Here is a 21,349-nt window from a genome sequence, read left to right on the forward strand (position 1 = left end):
TTCAAAAACTATTTTGGTCTCTGCTCTAGTAGCATAGTGTGGGACTGGGTCATCCTACAAAATTCTGAAGCTCCACAGCATCCAGCTGGGATGTGAGAAGTAAGCATCTGTACTCTGCAGCAGCTGTTTTGCTTCTTATGTTACTTAGCTCAAGGGGGAAATGACACTCCCACTTCGCTCCTAGTGACAGCCGAGGCTGGAGGGCGACGCCACAGCACATCCATCTGCTAAGCTGACAGCCTCTTCCAACACATTCCTTGTGCTAAATAATCTCACAAAGATGGCTAGAGGAGAGTAATAGGAAAGGGTCAGAAAATTGGGTTTCTCCATTTCCTAATAGTTCTGTGGTTTTAGCTAGGCAACCTCACTTTAGCATCTGAGGTTACATGTGTCTCATCCCAATTCCAGAAAAGACTCATTAAGCTTCCTACTACATTTTCTTTCCATGTACATTATCTTTCTACTTCTGATAGGCTCTTGCTTTGTTCGTATTCTTATTTTTGCAGTTCTTGTCTGTGATAATTACTTAGGAAAGTTCATTGAGATCAAAAGTTATGGAATGAACACAATAAAATACTATTGTAAGATGGAGCTGAATTAGTTTTCTCAGGGGCATGTGGGCTGGCCTTTAAAATGGCATTTAATGTGGCTTTGAAGGCCAGACCAAATGGGACTCAGGTGGAATTATTTATAGGGGCAATTAAAAAATCTACGTACTATTGTCAGGCACTGGAGTGTACAGAGAAAGGCATAAAGCTGTGAGGGTTTTAAAGGTCTCTCCAGTCTGTGTTTCTAAAAAAAAAATATGATCTAAAAAAACATAAGCATTCAACTGAAATAATTGGGAAAATCTCAAAGAACATACTATTAAGTGAACATTATAGCTTTCTTCAACTGAGTAATTTAATTATATTAAATAAAAGAAATGGTTCTCAGTAACACTAAGAGAAGATGAAGATCATATTAAGAGCAAGCAACAGACCTCTAAGACCAAATCTCAATATTCAGGAAAAAAAGAAGCTAATAGTACAGCAGACAGTATTTTAAAATCATGAAACCAGTTTTTTAAATCATGAAATCTTTTCTACAAAATGTTTTCAAGAAGTATATCTTCAGTCTCAGAGGCACTTTGCAAACAGAGATGGTGATTTTAACAAATGCCTTTCTAAATGAAAAATGAGTAATTGTTAGGCATGTCCATTTCTGATTAATAACAAGGTGAGGGGAGAGCACTGGAATATTTGAGCAAGAAAGACAAAAGGGCAGGGAGAGGATATCAGCCCAGGAGTAAATGTGACACACTCAAGTTAGATTTCTCCTGTCTCCTTAGTCCCTATCATACTATATGCCAGTCGAAAATCATGAAGCATGTTCCAAGTCCAGCGTTGAGCACATGCTCTGCGTTATAGCATTTAAATCTTATATCAACTCTGTAAAGCAGGAAGTTTTAGTCCCATCTTATAGATGAGAAAACAAAATAGGAGAATCTTAAAAACTTGTATAAAGTTACCTAGTCAGTAAGTGGCAAACCTGGAATTCTAATCTTAAGCCCCAAATGATGATTCCCAAGTTATCTTCTCTTGTGTTGTTGGAAGAGGGTGTTTGCTATGACCAGTGTATTCCCTTGGCAAAACTCTATTAGTCTTTGCCCTGCTTCATTCTGTACTCCAAGGCCAAATTTGCCTGTTACTCCAGGTGTTTCTTGATTTCTTACTTTTGCATTCCAAACCCCTATAATGAAAAGGACATCTTTTTTGGGTGTTAGTTCTAAAAGGTCTTGTAGGTCTTCATAGAACCGTTCAACTTCAGCTTCTTCAGCATTACTGGTCAGGGCATAGACTTGGATCACCGTGATATTGAATGCTTTGCCTTGGAAACGAACAGAGATCATTCTGTCATTTTGCGATTACATCCATGTACTGCATTTCAGACTCTTGTTGACTGTGATGGCTACTCCATTTTTTTCTAAGGGATTCCTGCCCACAGTAGTAGATATAATGGTCATCTGAGTTAAATTCACCTATTCCAGTCAATCTTAGTTTGCTGATTCCTAGAATGTCGACGTTCACTCTTGCCATCTCCTGTTTGACCACTTCCAATTTGCCTTGATTCATGGACCTAACATTCCAGGTTCCTATACAATATTGCTCCTTACAGCATCAGACCTTGCTTCTATCACCAGTCACATCCACAACTGGATGTTGTTTTTACTTTAGCTTCATCCCTTCATTCTTTATGGAATTATTTCTCTATTGATCTCCAGTAGCATATTGGGCACCTACCAACCTGGGGAGTTCATCTAACTGTCTCATCTTCTGCTACCCCTTTTTCTTTTGCCTTCAATCTTTCCCAGCATCAGGGTCTTTTCCACTGAGTCAGCTCTTTGTATCAGGCGGCCGAAGTATTGGAGCTTCGGCTTTAATATCAGTCCTTCCAATGAATATTCAGGGTTGATTTCCTTTAGGATTGACTAGTTTGATCTTCTTGCTATCCAAGGGACTCTCAAGAGTCTTCTCCACTACAATTCAAAAGCATCAGTTCTTTGACACTCATCCTTCTTTGTGGTCCAACTCTCACATCCATACATTACTACTGGAAAAACCATAGCTTTGACTATAAGGACCTTTGTCAACAAGGTGATGTTTTTGATTTTTAATACACTGTCTACATTTGTCATAGCTTTTCTTCCAAAGAGCAAGTGTTTTTTGATTTCATGGCTGCAGTCACCAGCTGCAGTAATTTGGAAGCCCGAGAAAATAAAATCTGTCACTGTTTCCACTTTTTACCCATCTATTTGCTATGGAGTAATGGGACTGGATGCCATGATCTTAGCTTTTTGAATGTTGAGTGTTAAGCCAGCTTTTTCACTCTCCTCTTTCATCCTCACCAAGAGTCTGTTTAGTTCCTCTTTACTTTCTGCCATTAGAGTCGTATCATCTGCATTCTGAGATTGTTGCTATTTCTCCCTGCAATCTTGATTTCAGCTTGTGACTCATCCAGCCTGGCATTTTGCATGATATAAACTCTGCATAGAAGTTAAATTTATAAATTACATTTCTAGGCACTGTGATATATAATTTTGAAAACGTTAAAAAGTAAGTACTATTATTATCTCCATGAGGAAACTGAAGGACAAAGAGGGTAAGAAGTATTTCAACCAACCAGCTAGAACAGTAAAACTGTTATTAGGTTTTATGATCTTTCTTGGTCCCAGAAGAACACTTTATTACTACTTACACATACCACTTTATCTACACTATTGATAGGAATAACAGCATTATTTGAACTCCTTAGGAAACACCATTGATTTTTCTTTTTTAAATTTTGGAAACTCTAACTCTTCTAATAAAGTGGGCTTAAGTGATAATGAGTTAACGGAAATACTTGTATGTTATATACTTCAATTCAGGTAGGAACTTTTGTTGTTGTTTGATTTCTCTCCTGACCTCACCCTCACCGTGTAAGTAACCTCTCTTCTTTGTTCCTTTCTTCTGCACTTTGCTGCCCAAAGTAGTTGCTGGATTATGCTCCTAATTTTGTGACTTCTCTCAGATCTCTAGCAAAGCTGTATTATTTAATGAGCCATGTAAACATCTACTATAGTAGATTTGGAAATTTTTCAGGGGAAGAAAAAGAGAGACTGGTAGATGATTTCATCCTGTATTCTTTCATTAGTTGAGTGTTAATTAAAGCATATTTTTAGTGTGACAGACTTTGTTCAGACTACTACACTTAGGAAGAGTTCATTGAAGCACAAGCTTAACTTCATGCATGCTTAAACTAAGGTAGTATAATATGTTTTGGTTGCTCTGAGCATTTGCAACCAAACATATAAAATGAAAAGAGACAAAAGTCTACATTTTAACATGCCAGACATGTTTTACAAGGGATTTACAGATTGTTGGAAAAGTGTTAATCACATTATTCAGTCATGGAAGAATAATGTTCAAAAAGAAATGCAGAAAAATTAGTGTAAGTGCAAGTGTTAGTCCCTCAGTGGTGTCTGACTCTTTGCGACCCCATGGACCATAGCCCACCAGGCTCCTCAGTCCATGGAATTCTCCAGGCAAGAATGCTGGAATGAGTTGCCATGCCCTCCTCCAAGGAATCTTCCCAACCCAAGGATCAAATCCCAGGTCTCCTGCAATGCAGGCAAATTCTTTAACATTTGAGTGACCAGGGAAGCCCAGAGTGAACCCATTAACAATGTGTGTAAACTTGAGTCTCTGAACTAATAATTTAATGTCATTTATCAGTAGCCAACTGAGGGAGAGAGGAATCTAGCTGCATAAATCTAAATCAGAATTTGACTATATTTAAATATATTTGGTTTTAAGTAAATGCGTATTTCTCTGAACTCAATGAAAGCATTTATTACGTTTGATCATATTAATTTTTTGCTTCTAACAAGAATTATAGAACTTTCACAACAGAAGGACTCTGAAAGATTAAGGCATATCTCTACATATCATAAGCATGTTGTTTTATAAATAAAGGATATAATTAAAATCAGTGGACTCCAAAGTGTTGACTGCAGAGATAATAACTGTGTGCCATCAACTTGAAAAAGAAATGAATGAACATGGGTTCCACTGATCATCTGCATGTAATTAGGAAATTTAAGCTAATTAGAATCAGAGTGCTCATTTCAAACATTGTGATCCTGACAGCAGAACACACTGCCTGAGTTGTATCTATTAAAGCCTGAGGTTTTCTTTTTTGTTTGTTTTTCCAGTTTTATTGAGATATAATTGATATATAACACTATATTAAAAGTGAACAACATAATGATTTTATATATTTGTGTATTACAATATGACTATCATAATAAATTTAGTTAATATTAATCACCTCACAGTTTTTCCTTATGATGAAAACTTTTAAGATATGCTCTCCGCAATATTCAAATATATGATAACAGTATTGTTAACTGTAGTCACCATGTCTTCCCAGAACTTATTTATCCTGTGTCTGGAAGTTTGTACCTTTGTATCACATTTTCCCGTTTCCTCAACCCCTATCCTCACCTCTGGCGATCACCAATTCATTCCCTGTTCCTACCAGTGCCATTTTTTTTAAGATTCCACGTGTAAGTGAGATCGTACAATGTTTGTCATCCCCTGTCCAGCTTGTTTCACTTAATACACTGCCCTCCACATCCATCCATGTTGTCTCAAATGGTCAGGTTACTTTCTTTGTATGGTGAATAGTATTTCACTGTATTATAATACACTATATATTTTTTATCCATCCATCGATCAATGGACATTTAGGTTATTTTCCTGTCTTTAAAGCCTCAAGTTTTCTGTTACCATTTCAGTTACTATTTTCTGTTACTATTTCCTATTATATCGAGCAAGCCTGTTGTAGAAAGAACAGTTCATGCTTATACACTAACTTATACACTTATACATAACTTATAACTTACATACTTATACATAAACTATTGAAACACAATGCTCTATAATGCCTCTTTTGTATCATTTATTATACATTAAAGGGCTTCTCTTGTGGCTCATCTGGTAAAGAATCCACCTGCAATGTGGGAGACCTGGGTGCAAGATCCCCTGGAGAAGGGAAAGGCTACCCACTGCAGTATTCTGGCCTGGAGAATTCCATGGACTGTGTAGTCTATGGCATTGCAAAGAGTTGGACATGGCTGAGCAACTTTCACTTTCATTATACATTCAAATTGGATAAACTTACTTTACATGAAGCTGAATATGGGTTTCTCTGGTAGCTGAGATGGTAGAGAATCCAACTGTAATGTGGGAGACTTGGCTTTGATCCCTGGGTTGGGAAGATCCCCTGGAGAAGTGAATAGTTACCCACTCCAATATTCTTGCCTGGAGAATTCCATGGACAGAGGAGCCTGGCAGGCAGAGTCAGACACTACTGAGTGATTTTCATTTCACTACCTTAAAAGAAACTGATAGCAGTAGGAAGACTTCAAAAACTAATTTTATATGATAAAATAAATTTTACAAAATCTAGGTCAATTATGAATAATTTGACAAGGACATTTCCCATACAAAAGCTGTGGTACATATACACAATGGAGTATTACTCAGCCATTAAAAAGAATACATTTGAATCAGTTCTAATGAGATGGATGAAACTGGAACCTATTATACAGAGTGAAGTAAGCCAGAAAGAAAAACACCAATACTGTATACTAACGCATATATATGGAATTTAGAAAGATGGTAACAATAACCCTGTGTATGAGACAGCAAAAGAGACACCGATGTATAGATCAGTCTTATGGACTCTGTAGGAGAGGGAGAGGGTGGGGAGATTTGGGAGAATAGCATTGAAACATGTATAATATCATGTATGAAATGAGTTGCCAGTCCAGGTTCGATGCACGGTACTGGATGCTTGGGGCTGGTGCACTGGGATGACCCAGAGGGAGGGTAGGGGAGGGAGGAGGGAGGAGGGTTCAGGATGGGGAACACGGGTATACCTGTGGTGGATTCATTTTGATATTTGGCAAAACTAATACAATATTGTAAAGTTTAAAAATAAAATCAAATTAAAAAAAAAAGGCAAATTAAATGTTGTTTTCTTGGTTCCTCAAAGTGGAAATTTTCACCACACTTTTCATTAGTTTCTTTTTCTCTTTTTTTACTCAAAAAGTTAAAATCTTTGAAAACTCTTAATACGTTTTCTAAAAAACAAAAGCATTAATAGACTATGGGACAATACTACCAAAAGAAGAAAGTTTTGACATCAAACCATCACTTGTATTTTATCCTACTCATGTTTCTTTAATGAACATCAAGAAATATTCACACAAGAGTGTACAGCCTGCTTTCAAACTGTAAGCTAGAGGTTCCAAGCATTCTCTTTTTAGATGATGTCTAAGGGCTAAATAAAACAGAAAAGGACTTTCAGTGCCTAGTATTTCCACAAAATCCATGCTTGTGGGGAGAGTATCTTCAAAGAAAAATATTCGAGATCCTAAATTTAGGGTATAAATAAGTAATTCCAATTTTATAGATGAAGTAGGTGGCTCTGGTAGCTATTAGTTGAATATTATTTAGCTATTAATTGTCAGAGATGAATATGAAACATTTGTATGTGGATAACTTTTTATTTTTTATAAACAAATAGCACTAAGAGAAGCCATAGTGGCACAATATCAACAAATTAACTTGTTTACACAGTTTATTTAACTGTGAATTGATGGTCACAGTATTCAGAACTCTGACATTAGCCACTGATGTATATTTGAAATTGTGTATCCCTGCCCTTTTATACATACAGTTAAACCAGTTTTTTTCCTGTGTGCCTTATCCATACCATACATGAGAAAAAAAAGAATTTTGAATTAGTACTGTATAACAGTGATTCGGAGACCTGGTATCAAGGCACACTGCCATGTCATAAGTTGTTACATGCAACAATAACTTTTGACTATTAGTAAAAAACTCAAGTCATCTGCCTGTTCTTCATATAAATCAGGATGTATTTACTGCTATTGCTCCAATGCCATCATTTTTCTTAGTTGAATCACTTGTAATTTCCTGACTGAGAGGCAAAGGGATATCTAGTTCCATATGATTCTGAGGGAATACATGAGTGTGAACTCCACATGTGAATAATTTTTGACATGTATGTAACTGTGAAAGAAGAAAGAAAGATTGGTCACTGCTTCTGTATATATCCTTCTACATGAACAAGGCAAGAACTGACATTCATGGAGAACATGGCCTAGGAAATGAAATTGGGACCCTGGTGACTAAAGGTCATTTTATTCAACAGACGCAATGATAGTGCTCTTTCCCACCTCCACGGTCCAGGGAAAATTGTTTTTTTCCTTTCTACTACTACTACTACTGCTACTACTAAGTCACTTCAGTCGTGTCAGACTCTGCGTGGCCCCATAGACAGCAGCCCACCAGGCTCCCCCGTCCCTGGGTTTCTCCAGGCAAGAACACTGGAGTGAGTTGCCATTTCCTTCTCCAATGCATGAAAGTGAAAAGTGAAAGTGAAGTCGCTCCGTCATGTCCGACCCTCAGCGACCCCATGGACTGCAGCCTACCAGGCTCCTCCATCCATGGGATTTTCCAGGCAAGAGTACTGGAGTGGGGTGCCATTGCCTTCTCCTAGTAGATATAGTATGTAAATTCTACATCAGTTTTTCTAGTATACAAAATGTTGTGTGAATATCTGCCAGTAAGTAAAACCCTTTCATCCAAGTAGGTAATATATGAAAGTTAATGTATATTAGTATATCAAGATCATTTAAAAACTATACGTTGAGATATAAAGGTAACACTGAACTGTAACATTGCTAATGCAGTCTCATAGCCTGGAAAAGGCTTTCTTTTAATAATTTTCTTCATTTAACAGTTATTTCTTTGATAATATTCCCTTTCAACTACAAACATATTTTGTGGTTTGGTGCAGTGAAGGGGAAATTTATTTCTTTGACACATTTATTCTTTTAATAATTACACATTTGTAAAAGTTTTGCCAAGTATCTATATATTTTTTCATTTTTCAGAGAGATTCAGTCTTTTAGCCTTTTTTTTTTTTTTTTTTTGTAATATGTAATCATTTAAATAGGTTCTCACTCCCTGGAGCTATTGCTAAGATTTCTTTGTAAGAACCTGCTATATCCCACAGGTGCTCTACTCACCACTCTGTAATGGGAAAAGAATCTTAAAAAGACTGAATATATGTTTATGTATAACAGATTCACTTTGCAATATACCTGAAACTGACAGAATATTGTAAATAAGCTATGTGTGCTTAGTCGCTCAGTCCTGTCCGACTCCTTGCGACCCCATAGACTGTAGTCCGCCAGGTTCCTCTGTCCATGGAATTCTCCAGGCAAGAATGCTGGAGTGGGTTGCCATGCCCTCCTCCAGAGGATCTTCCCAACCCAGGGTTTGAACCTAGGTCTCCACTCCCATAAAAATATTAAAGAAGAAAAGGAACTGCATTTACCCGTCAAAATAAACTATAATTGGCATTTTCCATGAAAAAAAGAAAAAGAAGAATAAATACTAGTTTTTAGCTGGGGGAAAAAATTCTTTAAACTGGAGCTTCCTGGGAGTTCTAGAAAAGCCTTAAGGCTCTGCAAGCCCTGGATCACAGAAGATTCACATGATTAGAAAGGAAAAAAAATGTGCACCATGAAACTTATCATTAGTAGATGTCCTTGACTGTAGTGTTAATTATGATTTGGACGTTATAAACCAGAGAAAATTTACAAGAGAATAATTAGTTTGGAGATGCAGTATATGGCCATGAAAAATATATGCCAAACTCTCCCACAGAGATTTGAAAGCAGGGTATCCATCACAAACATTTTGTTTTAATATTGAATAAGACCACCATGACTTCAAACAAATTTTGATCTGTTTATTTGGAAATGTTACCCAACCAGGTAGAATTATGATGCATTCTTATTGTAGGGACACTTAAAGTGTGCATTTTCCTCACTCATGGCCCATTTTTAACCACAGTTCCAAAGACAGCACCTACCAATGTAAGTGGAAGAAGTGGAAGGAGGCACGAGTTGGTCATCGCCTGGGAGGTAAGAAAGCCCACTCAGATGTCAGGACGTGTTGATTCCTTAAATAGAAAGCTATACATAGGGTATGAGTACCTGGTACAGAGTAACTGTGTAATTTTTGTTTGAGATTACAAATGAGATTACAAAACACTTTTAGCATCAATTACTCACATGAATATTTCCAATGTGAACCTTTCATACAAAGTCTAAAGTCCCATCCTGTCATATGAGCTTTCTTAGAATAAAGTTTGAATAATTAAAACATGTCCTCTCAAATTAGTTTAGATGCTTGTTTGGCTTAGTTTAATGTTTGATTACTTCACAGTTGACATTTTGTGGGCTAAAACCACTGAGATTTTTCTGGAGTTGAGCCTGGGATATCTCATTTATCCCATACAATAATCCCACTAGTGGTGATAATTTTCCCTGTTTTCTAAATGATGAAACTGATACACAGTTTGAGTAATTTCCTGAGAAACAGTAGAATTGGGATTTTTATAACAAAATCCTTGTTCTTTTGTATCCATCATCATCTGACCTCCAAAATTCCTTCTGTCAAAGGAAAGGAGTGGGGGTGAAAGCCTGTGAGAGGTACATTTATTTTACATAAAGCCACTTTCCTCCTCTGAGGTTAACTTACTCTATTATCAAATATAGCTTTGTAGATCACAGATCAATGCCTTAGAAAGTGGAGATGGAAGTGCCTATTGGAGAAAACTGAACTAATCCCTGACCATCTCAAAGAACAATGAAAGAATGTACAAAAATATACAGAAAAACTTCTTTCCCCTTAGTAAATCTTCCATGAGCACATCCTCTGACCTGTTCCTCTGTTCATTCTCTTCTTCTTCAATTAAATTTTATGTCTTGCTTTTGATTTCTGCAGAGGTATTAACTTCCCAATTCCTGACCTTCACTGAGATCATATCTCTCTAAATGGAATTGCCTTCCCTGTCAGTTTTGTGTCTTACTCAGCTTGGGCTACTGTAACAAAAATGCCATAGATTGGGTGGCTTATAAACAACAGAAATTTATTTCTCACAGTTTTGGATGCTGGAAGTCCAGTTCTAGAAGGCACAGGTGGGTTCAGATCTAGTGAGGGCCTACTTCCTGGTGCTTATAGCACCATCTTCTCACTCTGTCCTCATCTGGCAGAGGGTCAGAAGAGCTCTCTAGAGTCTCTATTATTAGGGCACTAATCTGACTCATGAGTATTCCATCCTCATAACTAAATCACCTACCCCAAATCCATCTCCTAATACAATCACATGGGGGGTTAGGAATTATCACATAAGCTGGTGGGGTGGGGATAGGGGAGAGGATATAAACATTTAGTATATAATACTTTGAAATGATAGATTTTGTCTCTTTTCCTCCATTCAACACATAGTTTTTCCTCAAATCAAAATTTTTTTATAAAGTAACAAATATTTGTGTGTGTTAAGTTGCTTGAGTCGTGTCTAACTCTTTGCAAGCCTATGGACTGTAGGCTTCTCTGTCCATGGGATTCTCCAGGCAAGAATACTAGAGTGGGTAACCATGCCCTCCTCTGGGGGATCTTCCCGACTCAGGGATCAAACTTTCAGCTCTTGAGACTCCTGCACTGCTGGCAGATTCTTTACTGCTGAGCCACGGTCTATTGGATATCTATTTGTCAAACATTGTCCTAGGCAATGGGTGGTAACTGCTCCATTGACTAACTAGTTAATCACAATTGCACAACGCAATTCATGCCTATTTAACAAATTTAAATGTGGGAATTCTCTTGCAGTCCAGTGGTTAGGGCTCCAGTCTTCCACTAAAGAGACATGGATTGGGGAACTATGATCTGGTATATGAGGCCATGTGACCAAAAAAATAAAAATTAAAGAATTTAAATATAAATCATATAGTACAAGCTTCTTGAGCATGTATTGTATTCTAATTATTCTAATATTTCATATGTTAGTAAAGCACAAAAGCAATTAAGAAAAATACTAAAAAAAGAAAAACGAAAGGTCTTACATTAATTTCTCTTAAATTTTCTGACCAAAGACCTCTGCAGAGCATTACCAGTGACAAGATTTTCCCAACCACCAGACCATATGACAATTTTCACCAACATGTTAAATTATAGTGTGGACTTCAAGGACCTTTGCTTCATGTACATGACTAATTGGAATAAAGTTGTCTCACTTCAGGAGTTTTCAATACTCTTGATAATTTTCTTAAATATCAACTGATAGCATTTAATTTTTTAACTTTTACCTTTAAAGCCTTTTAAATTTGCAACAACTGCCAAGTGATTATGCTACATTGGCTTTCAATGTACTAAAAAGTTTGGAGAATCTCTTTTATTCTAGTTATCTATAATTTTAAAAAGTTAAAGACTGGAATAAATAGTTTTTTTGACCAGTTATTTTGCTGATAATTAATTGTATTTTTCTTCTCTAGCCAGTATCTGAAGAGTTTCAGAATGGGGAAGGCTTTGGCTATATTGTGGCTTTCAGGCCCAATGGAACACGTGGCTGGAAGGAAAAAATGGTGACATCCTCTGATGCTTCAAAATTCATCTATCGAGATGAAAGTGTCCCTCCTCTTACCCCCTTTGAAGTGAAGGTTGGCGTTTATAACAATAAAGGGGATGGACCTTTCAGTCAAATTGTTGTCATATGTTCAGCTGAAGGAGGTCAGTTTTATCATCCTTATTTTCATTTAACATTTATTTTGGTAACTGAATGTGACATTATTGTATTATTAGAAAATACAGATATGCCAGAAGAGAAAATAAAAAACCCATAAAACAAAACTTACCCATAAATTCAGTAAACTTTTTAGATGTATTTTTCCAAATAAGTTTTATTGAAAAAAATTGATAATTCCATATATTAATACTTTTCTTTATGTTCTTCATGCCCCACTGATATATGGCAAATATCTTTCCATGATAATAACAATATTAGTCATACCTGTTATGTAGTCTATTCTGTGAATGTGTGGACATTTAACTATTCTTCTTTGGCTTGAAATTTAGATCATTTTCCATATTAATCCACAAAAATTTAAATTTATATCAAATGAATTTAAATAAATACTCCAATAAATATTTGTTACTAACATCCACACAAAATATTGTACTGATAAGTATCAGACAGGATTTTTGGTTGCAAGCTTTTCACACATGGTATCATTAAATCCTCACAACAATCTTGACTAATAGGCATTATAATCCCCATTAAGGGAAATTGAAGCTCAGGAAAATTAAGAAACTTGCTGAAAAAGTTACATAGTTTGTAACTGAGAATTAAACCCATTGCTGCCAATCATTAAATCCTTGATTTGTCTATAGCAAGCTGCTATCATATGCATAACTTTGTTCAATCTCAATATAAAACTAATAGGTAGTGAAAATGATAAACATCTTTTACTATTGTGATTATGTAACTATTATTCACTTAATACCAGTGTATCATGATTAGTCAACAGAAAATAATAAAATTCTGTATCATTAAAACTACCATTTAATAGGGGAAAAAAACTGCCAGGTAGGCAGGACCTGGGCAGTATACCCATTTCATAGACTGTAAGACATTGTGTTTACTTGCAGGGCCAACTGAAATTCTGCCCTTAAATTGAAGAAAGACTATGATGTTACTCATGGTTATAGTCAATAGGTGGTAGTGCTAGAATGCCAACTCAGCTTTCTGCACCAAAATCTCTGGTTCTTTCAAGGTTTAGTGCAAAAGTGCATTTTCTGAGAGGAAGCTTGACAGAACTAACTCCCCAAAGTTAGCTATTCCACATAGTCTTTCTTCAATTCAAGCTCAGAATTTCAGTTGGTCCTGAAAGTAAATACAATACCTTACAGTCCCTAAACTTGACAGCCCGCTGAGCTAATGCTCCACCAGAGACAGCACAGATTTGTCCTTCCAAATAATTACTGCTTTTATAAACTGAGCCTTTTATTTCCTTTGTGCCCACATGTGTGACTCGAATAGCTCAAGAGGATTATCAGTCTTTTTGGTACTGGGCATGCATGGGGGTAAATAAATAACTTCTTTTGAATATTGAAACACCAAGGTAGTGTTTGATTTATGAAAGATGTAGTTTTTCATTACCAGCTCCTTTGTATTTTGTGACATAGAGGAAAATTTTGAAGCAGAAGTAGAAAATTCACCCTCGTATAAGAATGACCAAGGAAGTGAAGAGTCAAGTAATACCAAACAACCCTAAGTGTCCTGATGAGATATTCACGCACTTGTTGTTTAGTCACTAAGTTGTGTCCAACTCTTTGTGACCCTGTGGACTGTAGCCCACCAGGCTCCTCTGACCATGAGATTTTCCAGACAAGAATACTGGAGTGGGTTGTCATTTCCTTTTCCAGGGCATCTTCCTGACCCGGGAATCGAACCTGCTTCTCTTACACTGGCTGATGGATCCTTTATCTTTGAGCCACTTGGGAAGCCCATTCGTGCACTTAGCCTCTCAAATTTGTGATGTGTTTTCAGATAGTATATACAGTCTCCATATTACTTATATTAACTCTTACAATCAAATGTGAGGTAGGAATCTCAAGTTGCAATTTACTTGTAGGAAACTGACGCTCAGAGGCTAAGTAACATGATAAATTCAACGCAGTAAAGGACAACAGTTGTAACTTTTGTAACTCTAGTAACTCAGTAAGTTACTTAAGTAAGCTACTTAAGTGTAGTAATAGGACTGGGGTTTGAACCCAGGTGTGTATGACTCCAAAACTAATGCTTTTAGTTACTACCCTGTATAATCTCATCAGGAATGTTTTTAATAATAATATTTTGCTACTGTTTTATGTTATTGTGTATATTATTTTGTATCATTTGTTATGCACATGGCCCAAAAGGTCACCGTGAGATGAATTGTAGAGGTTTATGAACATGATATGCAAGGTAACACCAGTGCTGACTTTAAAAAATCCAAATTTATACATTCCTTGTCAACATTTGCTTTGAAGTTAAATTATAGTAGCCACCATGGGTTGTTTACCCTGTTTCCTTAAACTTGAAATGGTTTGCCTTTAGAGATTCCTCTTTCTAGCTAGATAGAAAATATGCACATTTTCAAAGACACTGAAGCTGTTGCTGTAACATATTTCATAGTAACACTTCATTTATTTTGGTTGACTGAAATGTGAAAGATATAAGGAAAATTAAATCAGGATAGAGTCTGCCTTTGTTCTGACAACAAAATTAAAACATATATTTAGTGTTTGCTCACTAATTAAATTTACTAACTTGGAACTTCATGTGTAAATATTAATAGAGCTTTAACACCATTGCATTGTGTCAACCAGGAAAAGCAGGATAATGGAAGGAAGAGAGTGTTTGCCTGGAGTGGGCAGAGCTTCAGATGGAAGCTCACACTGACTTGAAAGCCTTTGGCAGTTTTTTTCACCTCTCTGAGCCTTGCCTTCTTCCACTCTAAAAGTAGAAATCTATATTATCGCTGGAAGCCATTACAAATCTAAGGCTGAAATTCTGTTATTCTATTTTCTGAAAAATTATTTTACATTTTAGTCATCCCAGAATAGGCAGTCATAATAGATCCATTTTTGTTCTAGAATAAAATCAGGGAAGGGACTTCCCTGGTGATCCAGTGGCTAAGGCTCCAAGTTCCCAATGCAGGGGTCCAGGGTTCAATCCCTCCTCAGGCAGCTAGATCCCACGTGTTGCAACCAAGACCCAGCGAAGTCTAATGGGTGATTTGGGGCTTCCCAGCCGGCACAGTGGTAAAGTATCTGCCTTCCAGAGCAGGAAAAGCAAGAGACATGGGTTTGATCCGTGGTCTGTAAGATCCCCTGAAGTAGGAAATGGCAGCCCACTCCATTTTTTCTGGCCTGGAGAATCCCAGGGACAGAGGATCCTGGCTGGCTATAGTCCATATGGTAACAAAGAGTCAGATACGATTGAGCACACACACACAAACAGAGAAATGAACATCCTTTTTAGTCACTTGGCAAACTATTGGAAAAGGAGTGCACATTTTCAAGATTGGACAATTTTTTAAAAGAGTCAAGGGCTGTAATAAACTAGTAAAAGTAGAATATAGTACTCATGCCAGAGCAGATTCCTCTTGTCCATGCCTGTGGACGTTCACAGAGATTCACAGTGAGCCCTTGTCATCATACTCTTGTCCAAAGCCCAAATATCTGATTGAGACTGCATTTCTCCATAAGACAAATTCTGTTTCTTTGTTCTTGCATTAACCTAGTCCACCTGTTTATCACCTCACAAGCCCTCTTTATTCTTAAATAAAGTGAAGAACAAGAGCAGGGGGACTAGTTTTCTATCCCCTTTTATGGGCGTAGTTTCTTCCCTTTGTTCATGACGCAGCTACTCAGCTAGGGTACCAGGAAGAAGGTATTGCCTTTTCAGAGCTGACACCAGGCCTTATCAAGTGCAGCCACCAGATTTCATTTTGATGGAGGGAAGCATGGAACTCAAGGATTTCAAGGCACACCTGACAGTATTAGCTCTCAACCCAGTTCCCCTGGCACATGGACAGAGGATGGCATTCACAGCCAGAACACACTTCCATAAGTGCTTGTGTGCATTTGCCATGTGCTTCGTCTTTTTCCTTTCCTCTCAAGAAACCTATAGGAATGTGAGTGAGGCATACATTCCTGAAGACAAAACACTGTATGTGATCTGTTATAGAAGGAATCATCCTTTATAGACACAGATACTTAGTAAATCACTTAGGAAATGACTCTCACCACTCGAAGATTGACTATTGCCCTAAAGTACTGTCAGAAATTACTGGGCTTCCCTGGTGGCTCAGAAGGTAAACAGTCCACCTGTAGTGCAGGAGATCTGGGTTTGACCCCTGGGTAGGGGGGATCCCCTGGACAAGGGAATGGCAACCCACTCCAGTGTTCTTGCCTGGAGAATTCCATGGACAGAGGAGCCTGGTGGGCTAAAGTCCATGGAGTCACAAAGAGTTGGATGCGACTGAGCAACTAACACTTTCACTGTCAGAAAACCTCCAGATGTTTGTTGTTGTTTTTTTCCTGTTAACACCCTTGAGACGCTGAACTCTTTCAAGGTTTACACAATGGAAGTAACCCTGAATGACTCTTTCAGTGACAGGCAGAATCCGATACAAAGCCAGAGGAAAGAGGTTTGCCTGCTAGGACTTCCATGCGTTGTGGACATGTATCAATTATCTATATCCTTTGAACCAAGCAAAAGTTATGTGCATTCCAACCCTGATTTGACTTCAGGTCTCAGGGTATGGTATAATCCAGGGATCCCCCACCTCCGGGATCTAATACCTGATGATTTGAGATGGAGCTGATGTAATAGTAATAAAAGAAATAAAGTGCACAATAGACATAAGGCACTTGAATCATCCTGAAACCATCCCCGACCCTGTCTTTGAAAAAACTGTCTTCCATAAAATGGGTCCCTGCTGCCAAAAATGTACGGTGCCACTCCATGCAATACTCTCATATTGGAAACAATCCTATTTTTCTTAAAGAATAGCAAAGTTCCAACATAACTGATTTGAAAGTGCATAGTACAAATGATAAAAAGCAATTTTTTTCCAACATGAGAAATCAAATCAGCCTTAATTTCTGCATTTCTAGAAATGCCTTTTAATTAAAGTTATATCTGTTTTCCACTTATTTCTTGTTACTATAGCTTTGGAAAGAAACTGAGAATTCAATACATCTGATAGAAAATTAGAGGGAACTTTAATATAGATTAATTGTAAGTTGAAAAGTTTATTTATACATAATGTGTGTTAGCCTTTTCTAGTTTTTTTGGGGGGTGTCTTTTTCCTTATATGGAAAAAATGTGTGGCTTTTACTTTTTATTAAAGTCAGAAGCTTCTTCTAGCTTGCAGAAAATGATATGCAATTATCCTCTTGCAAATTGAGCTACCACAGCTGAAATTAAAACCTGACTTTCATGGGGTGTTATTCTGCAGATCAGTCCTGAGCTGAAACTGAGCTCAGTGGGATTTATGTGAACTTGAAAATTAATAAATTGGCATATTAGTTGTAAAATACAAGGAATAATTTCCTGACTTTGCCAGATGATCCATTTGGATTAGTGCCTATAAAAGTTCAACTACAGCTGTCTTCACTCAATTTATAATGAGGCCATAGCCCTTCTCCCAAGGAGTTTATTAAACTGTCCTTTGATTAATGGTGTTGCCCACCCCTCCTGGGAAGTCAAATATATAATCAATATTACAAGCCCATCCCCCCATATTACTTGGAGAACTCAAGCTGCTAGGCCACTTAACACAAATGTATCATCTAAATTCATGAACATGATAATGCTGTACAATATTTTTAATATAATTCAGTTTAGTTCAGTTCATTCTCTCAGTCGTGTCCAACTCTTTGCTACCCCATAGACTGCAGCACACCAGGCTTTCCTGTCTATCACCAACTCCTGGAGCTTACTCAAACTCATGTCCATCAAGTTGGTGATTCATCTTTCCCAGCATCAGGGTCTTTTCCAATGAGTCAGCTCTTCACATAAGGTAGCCAAAATATTGGAGCTTCAGCTTCAGCATCAGTCCTTCTAATGAATATTCAGGACTGATTTCCTTTAGGATGGGGTGGTTGGATCTCCTTGTAGTCCAAGGGACTCTCAAGAGTCTTCTCCAACACCACATTTCAAAAGCATCAATTCTTTGGCACTCAGCTTTCTTTATAGTCAGTCCAACTCTCACATTCATACATGACCACTGGAAAAACCATAGCTTTGACTAGATGGATCTTTAGTCAGCCTGTCCACTTTATATCCCAAGACTGGAGTGAAGGAGCCAGCCATGGTCTAATTAGTATCATCATAAGTGAAAAAAAATCTTTAAAAATCTTTGAATTTTTAGACATAATGCCAGTATAATCTCAGAAATAAGTCCCTGAAGTTTCATCAAATTTTCCAAGTATAACAGACAGAAGTAAGATCTGGCAACAAACATCCTGGCATTTACAGATCAGGAGAGTTTCAGAGATGCCTGAATATAAAATCTATGAGGACCAGTGTAGCTGTGATGCAAAATTATTTTTTTAAAAATTCCAGGAAATAGGAATAAAAGGAGTTGAAAGTAAGTCTGTAGCAGGCTTAAATAGGAGATGATGGGGGTTCAGGTGGGATTCCCAGATGACTCAGTGGTAAAGAATCTGCCTGCGAATTCAGGAGACATGGGAGACCTTGGTTTGATCCCTGGGTTGGGATCTTGAAGTGGCTGCCCATCCAATATTCTGGCCTGGAGACTCTCATAGACAGGGGGGCCGGGTAGGCTACAGTCCACGGGGTTGCGAACAGTCCAACACGCCTGAAGCAACAGAGCACAAGCACAGGGGCTCAGGTTCTGGCAAGACCGAGAGAGGCCACGTGGGGATTCCAATATCAGTATTCTTGAGATGAGTTAAGTGTGGAGGGCAAAGAGAAGAAAATACATGAGGAAAAAGCACCCAGAGTGTAAGCAGAGATGTGTGCACAGAAGCGAAACATTGTGATGGCCAGAGCCTGGCTGACTGCCTTGCTCAATTCCTCGCTCTACCTTCCAGCAGCTGTGCAACTTTGGGCAAGTTGCTCAACCTCCTGCTCCTGGATTTCCTCATCTGAAAAGTGGTGGTCCTGATAATAAGTGTGTTGGGAGGATTAATTGATACATATAAAGAATTTTAAATAAGGCTTGGCATATATCAAATCTTCAATCAGTGGCAGTTATTAGTATTATCTTTGGTTATTCCCCCCTCCTCATCTATTTTGTTTGTTATTTTTTGTTTGTTTTAGTCTTATTCCATCCATTCATCTGCAGTTACTTGGAAACAGCTGTGCAGCAAGAGAGTGAATTATATATTCTCCCTGTAAAAATCTCTTCTGCCCCCCAAAATTACCCTAAGAGATAGAGAATGAGCCAGCTGCCTCCCTGGTGCAATGGAAAAACAGCAAAAGAAAGAGCACTTGAGATCTGAGTTCCACTTGGAACTCTTTCAGATCTAGAAGCAGAGTTTAGATAAATCAGCCAGGTTCCATGCCACTTTTTTCGTTTGCAAAATGAGAGCATGAGTTTAAAACATAGATTCATAACTCAAAACCTAAAGAGATCATGTAAGAAATATAAACAAGTGAAGTAGTCCCAGAAGTTAGACCATAGTGAGTGGTGGAGAATCTGGCAAACTAAAAAGAATATGCCCTAACTCATGGGACCAGTTGATAGCTCTCATCTACCAATACCCAAGGAGTCAAACTTGGTATCACCCACTTTTCCCAAAATAAGCCACAAATTCTTATTTTCAATGAACTGTTGGAATTAATCAATTTAATACATTACTTGGGCAAACAAAATATGGCTGAAGACCCTTTGGTCATCCATATGTGAGCATAGATCCAAAGAACTTTCTAAAATTCTTCCTGGTTGTGATTTTCCATCATCCAAATATGATGGGATGCCCAAATAGGACATCTAGTTTCAATCCAAAGCAAACATCCTATGATCTAGTCAGCTACTTTTTAAGTTTCTAGTTTAATTGGAGAATAATGGTTTTATAGTGTTGTGCTGATTTCTGCCATATAGCATGCATAAGCTACACATATACACACATCCCCTGCTTTTAAGCCTCCCTCCCACCCCCTCGTCTTACCCCTATAGATTGTCACAGAGTACCAATCTGAGCCCCCTGTGTTATATAGCAACTTCCCAACTAACTATCTGATAGATGGTAATATGTATCTTTTTCAGTCCCACCTTCTCCTGTCCCTGCTGTGTTCACAAGTTCATTCTCTACATCTGTGTCTCTATTCCTGCCCTGCAAATAGGTTCATCAGTACCATTTTTCTAGATTCCACATATATGTGGTAATATATGATATTTGTTTTTCTCTTTCTGACATACTTCACTCTGTACAACAGGCTCTAGGTTCATCCACCTCAACTGAATTGACTCAAATTCATTCTTTTTTATGGCTTAGTAATATTCCATTGTATATATGTACCACAACTTCTTTATCCATTCACCTTGTCTACAGACAAACTTTTTGATACACATGAAAATGTTCACTAACTAATAAATGGTGCAAATTGAAACTTTTGGAAATAAATTGAATGAGGTCACGTTTTTACATGCTTAAATTTTCAATGCAGGTCAGCATGGTTATGTTTGATACTGGCCAGAATACTGGAGTGGGTAGCCTTTCCCTCCTCCAGGGAATCGAACCCAGGTCTCCCACATTCAGGGGGATTCTTTACCAGTTGAGCCACAAGGGAAGCCCAACAATACTGGAATGGTTGGCCTATCCCTTCTCCAGTGGATCTTCCAAACCCAGGAATCAAACCAGGGTCTCCTGCATTACAAGAGCTATCAGGGAAGCCCCAATGTTTGATATTATTTATATCTAGAAAGTGAAACAAAAATTTACTGTTCAATTATTGTTTCATTGACCCTCATTTAATTAGATGTGACCATTGATCCAAGTGACTTTCTAATATTTCACAATATTTAGCCTCTGTGAGTGCAACTGTGGAATGCCTTTTAATGTCTGACATTGATTTAAAAACCTTAGAGCTTTTAAACAGAAGCTAGGGTGCTAGTTTGGGAAATAATTTTCTGACTATTTTTCTTTATTTCTTACTTTTTAAAAACTTCCATCATTCTATTTTAAAAAGTACTTAAACTTGTATAGTGCTACAGAAAGCTGAGAGAGAAATTTCTTTCTCTGCTGCTGCTGCTGCTAAGTCGCTTCAGTCGTGTCCGACTCTGTGCGACCCCATAGACGGCAGCCCAACAGGCTCCCCTGTCCCTGGGATTCTCCAGGCAAGAACACTGGAGTGGGTTACC

At 37.7% G+C, this 21,349-nt stretch overlaps 1 protein-coding gene across 1 annotated transcript in view; it reads left to right on the plus strand.

The window, feature by feature from the left end:
* The window catches only part of CNTN5 (contactin 5), a 663,141-nt gene that overhangs the window by 594,331 nt on the left and 47,461 nt on the right, over positions 1 to 21,349 (plus strand). The window contains exons 16-17 of the mRNA XM_070383116.1: positions 9,480 to 9,550; positions 11,963 to 12,197. Of these exons, the coding sequence (XP_070239217.1) occupies positions 9,480 to 9,550; positions 11,963 to 12,197 (306 nt within the window). The remainder of the gene's footprint in view (positions 1 to 9,479; positions 9,551 to 11,962; positions 12,198 to 21,349) is intronic.

This window comes from Bos mutus, chromosome 15, assembly GCF_027580195.1.
Source record: "Bos mutus isolate GX-2022 chromosome 15, NWIPB_WYAK_1.1, whole genome shotgun sequence".
In the NCBI taxonomy this organism is placed as follows: Eukaryota; Metazoa; Chordata; class Mammalia; order Artiodactyla; family Bovidae; genus Bos; species Bos mutus.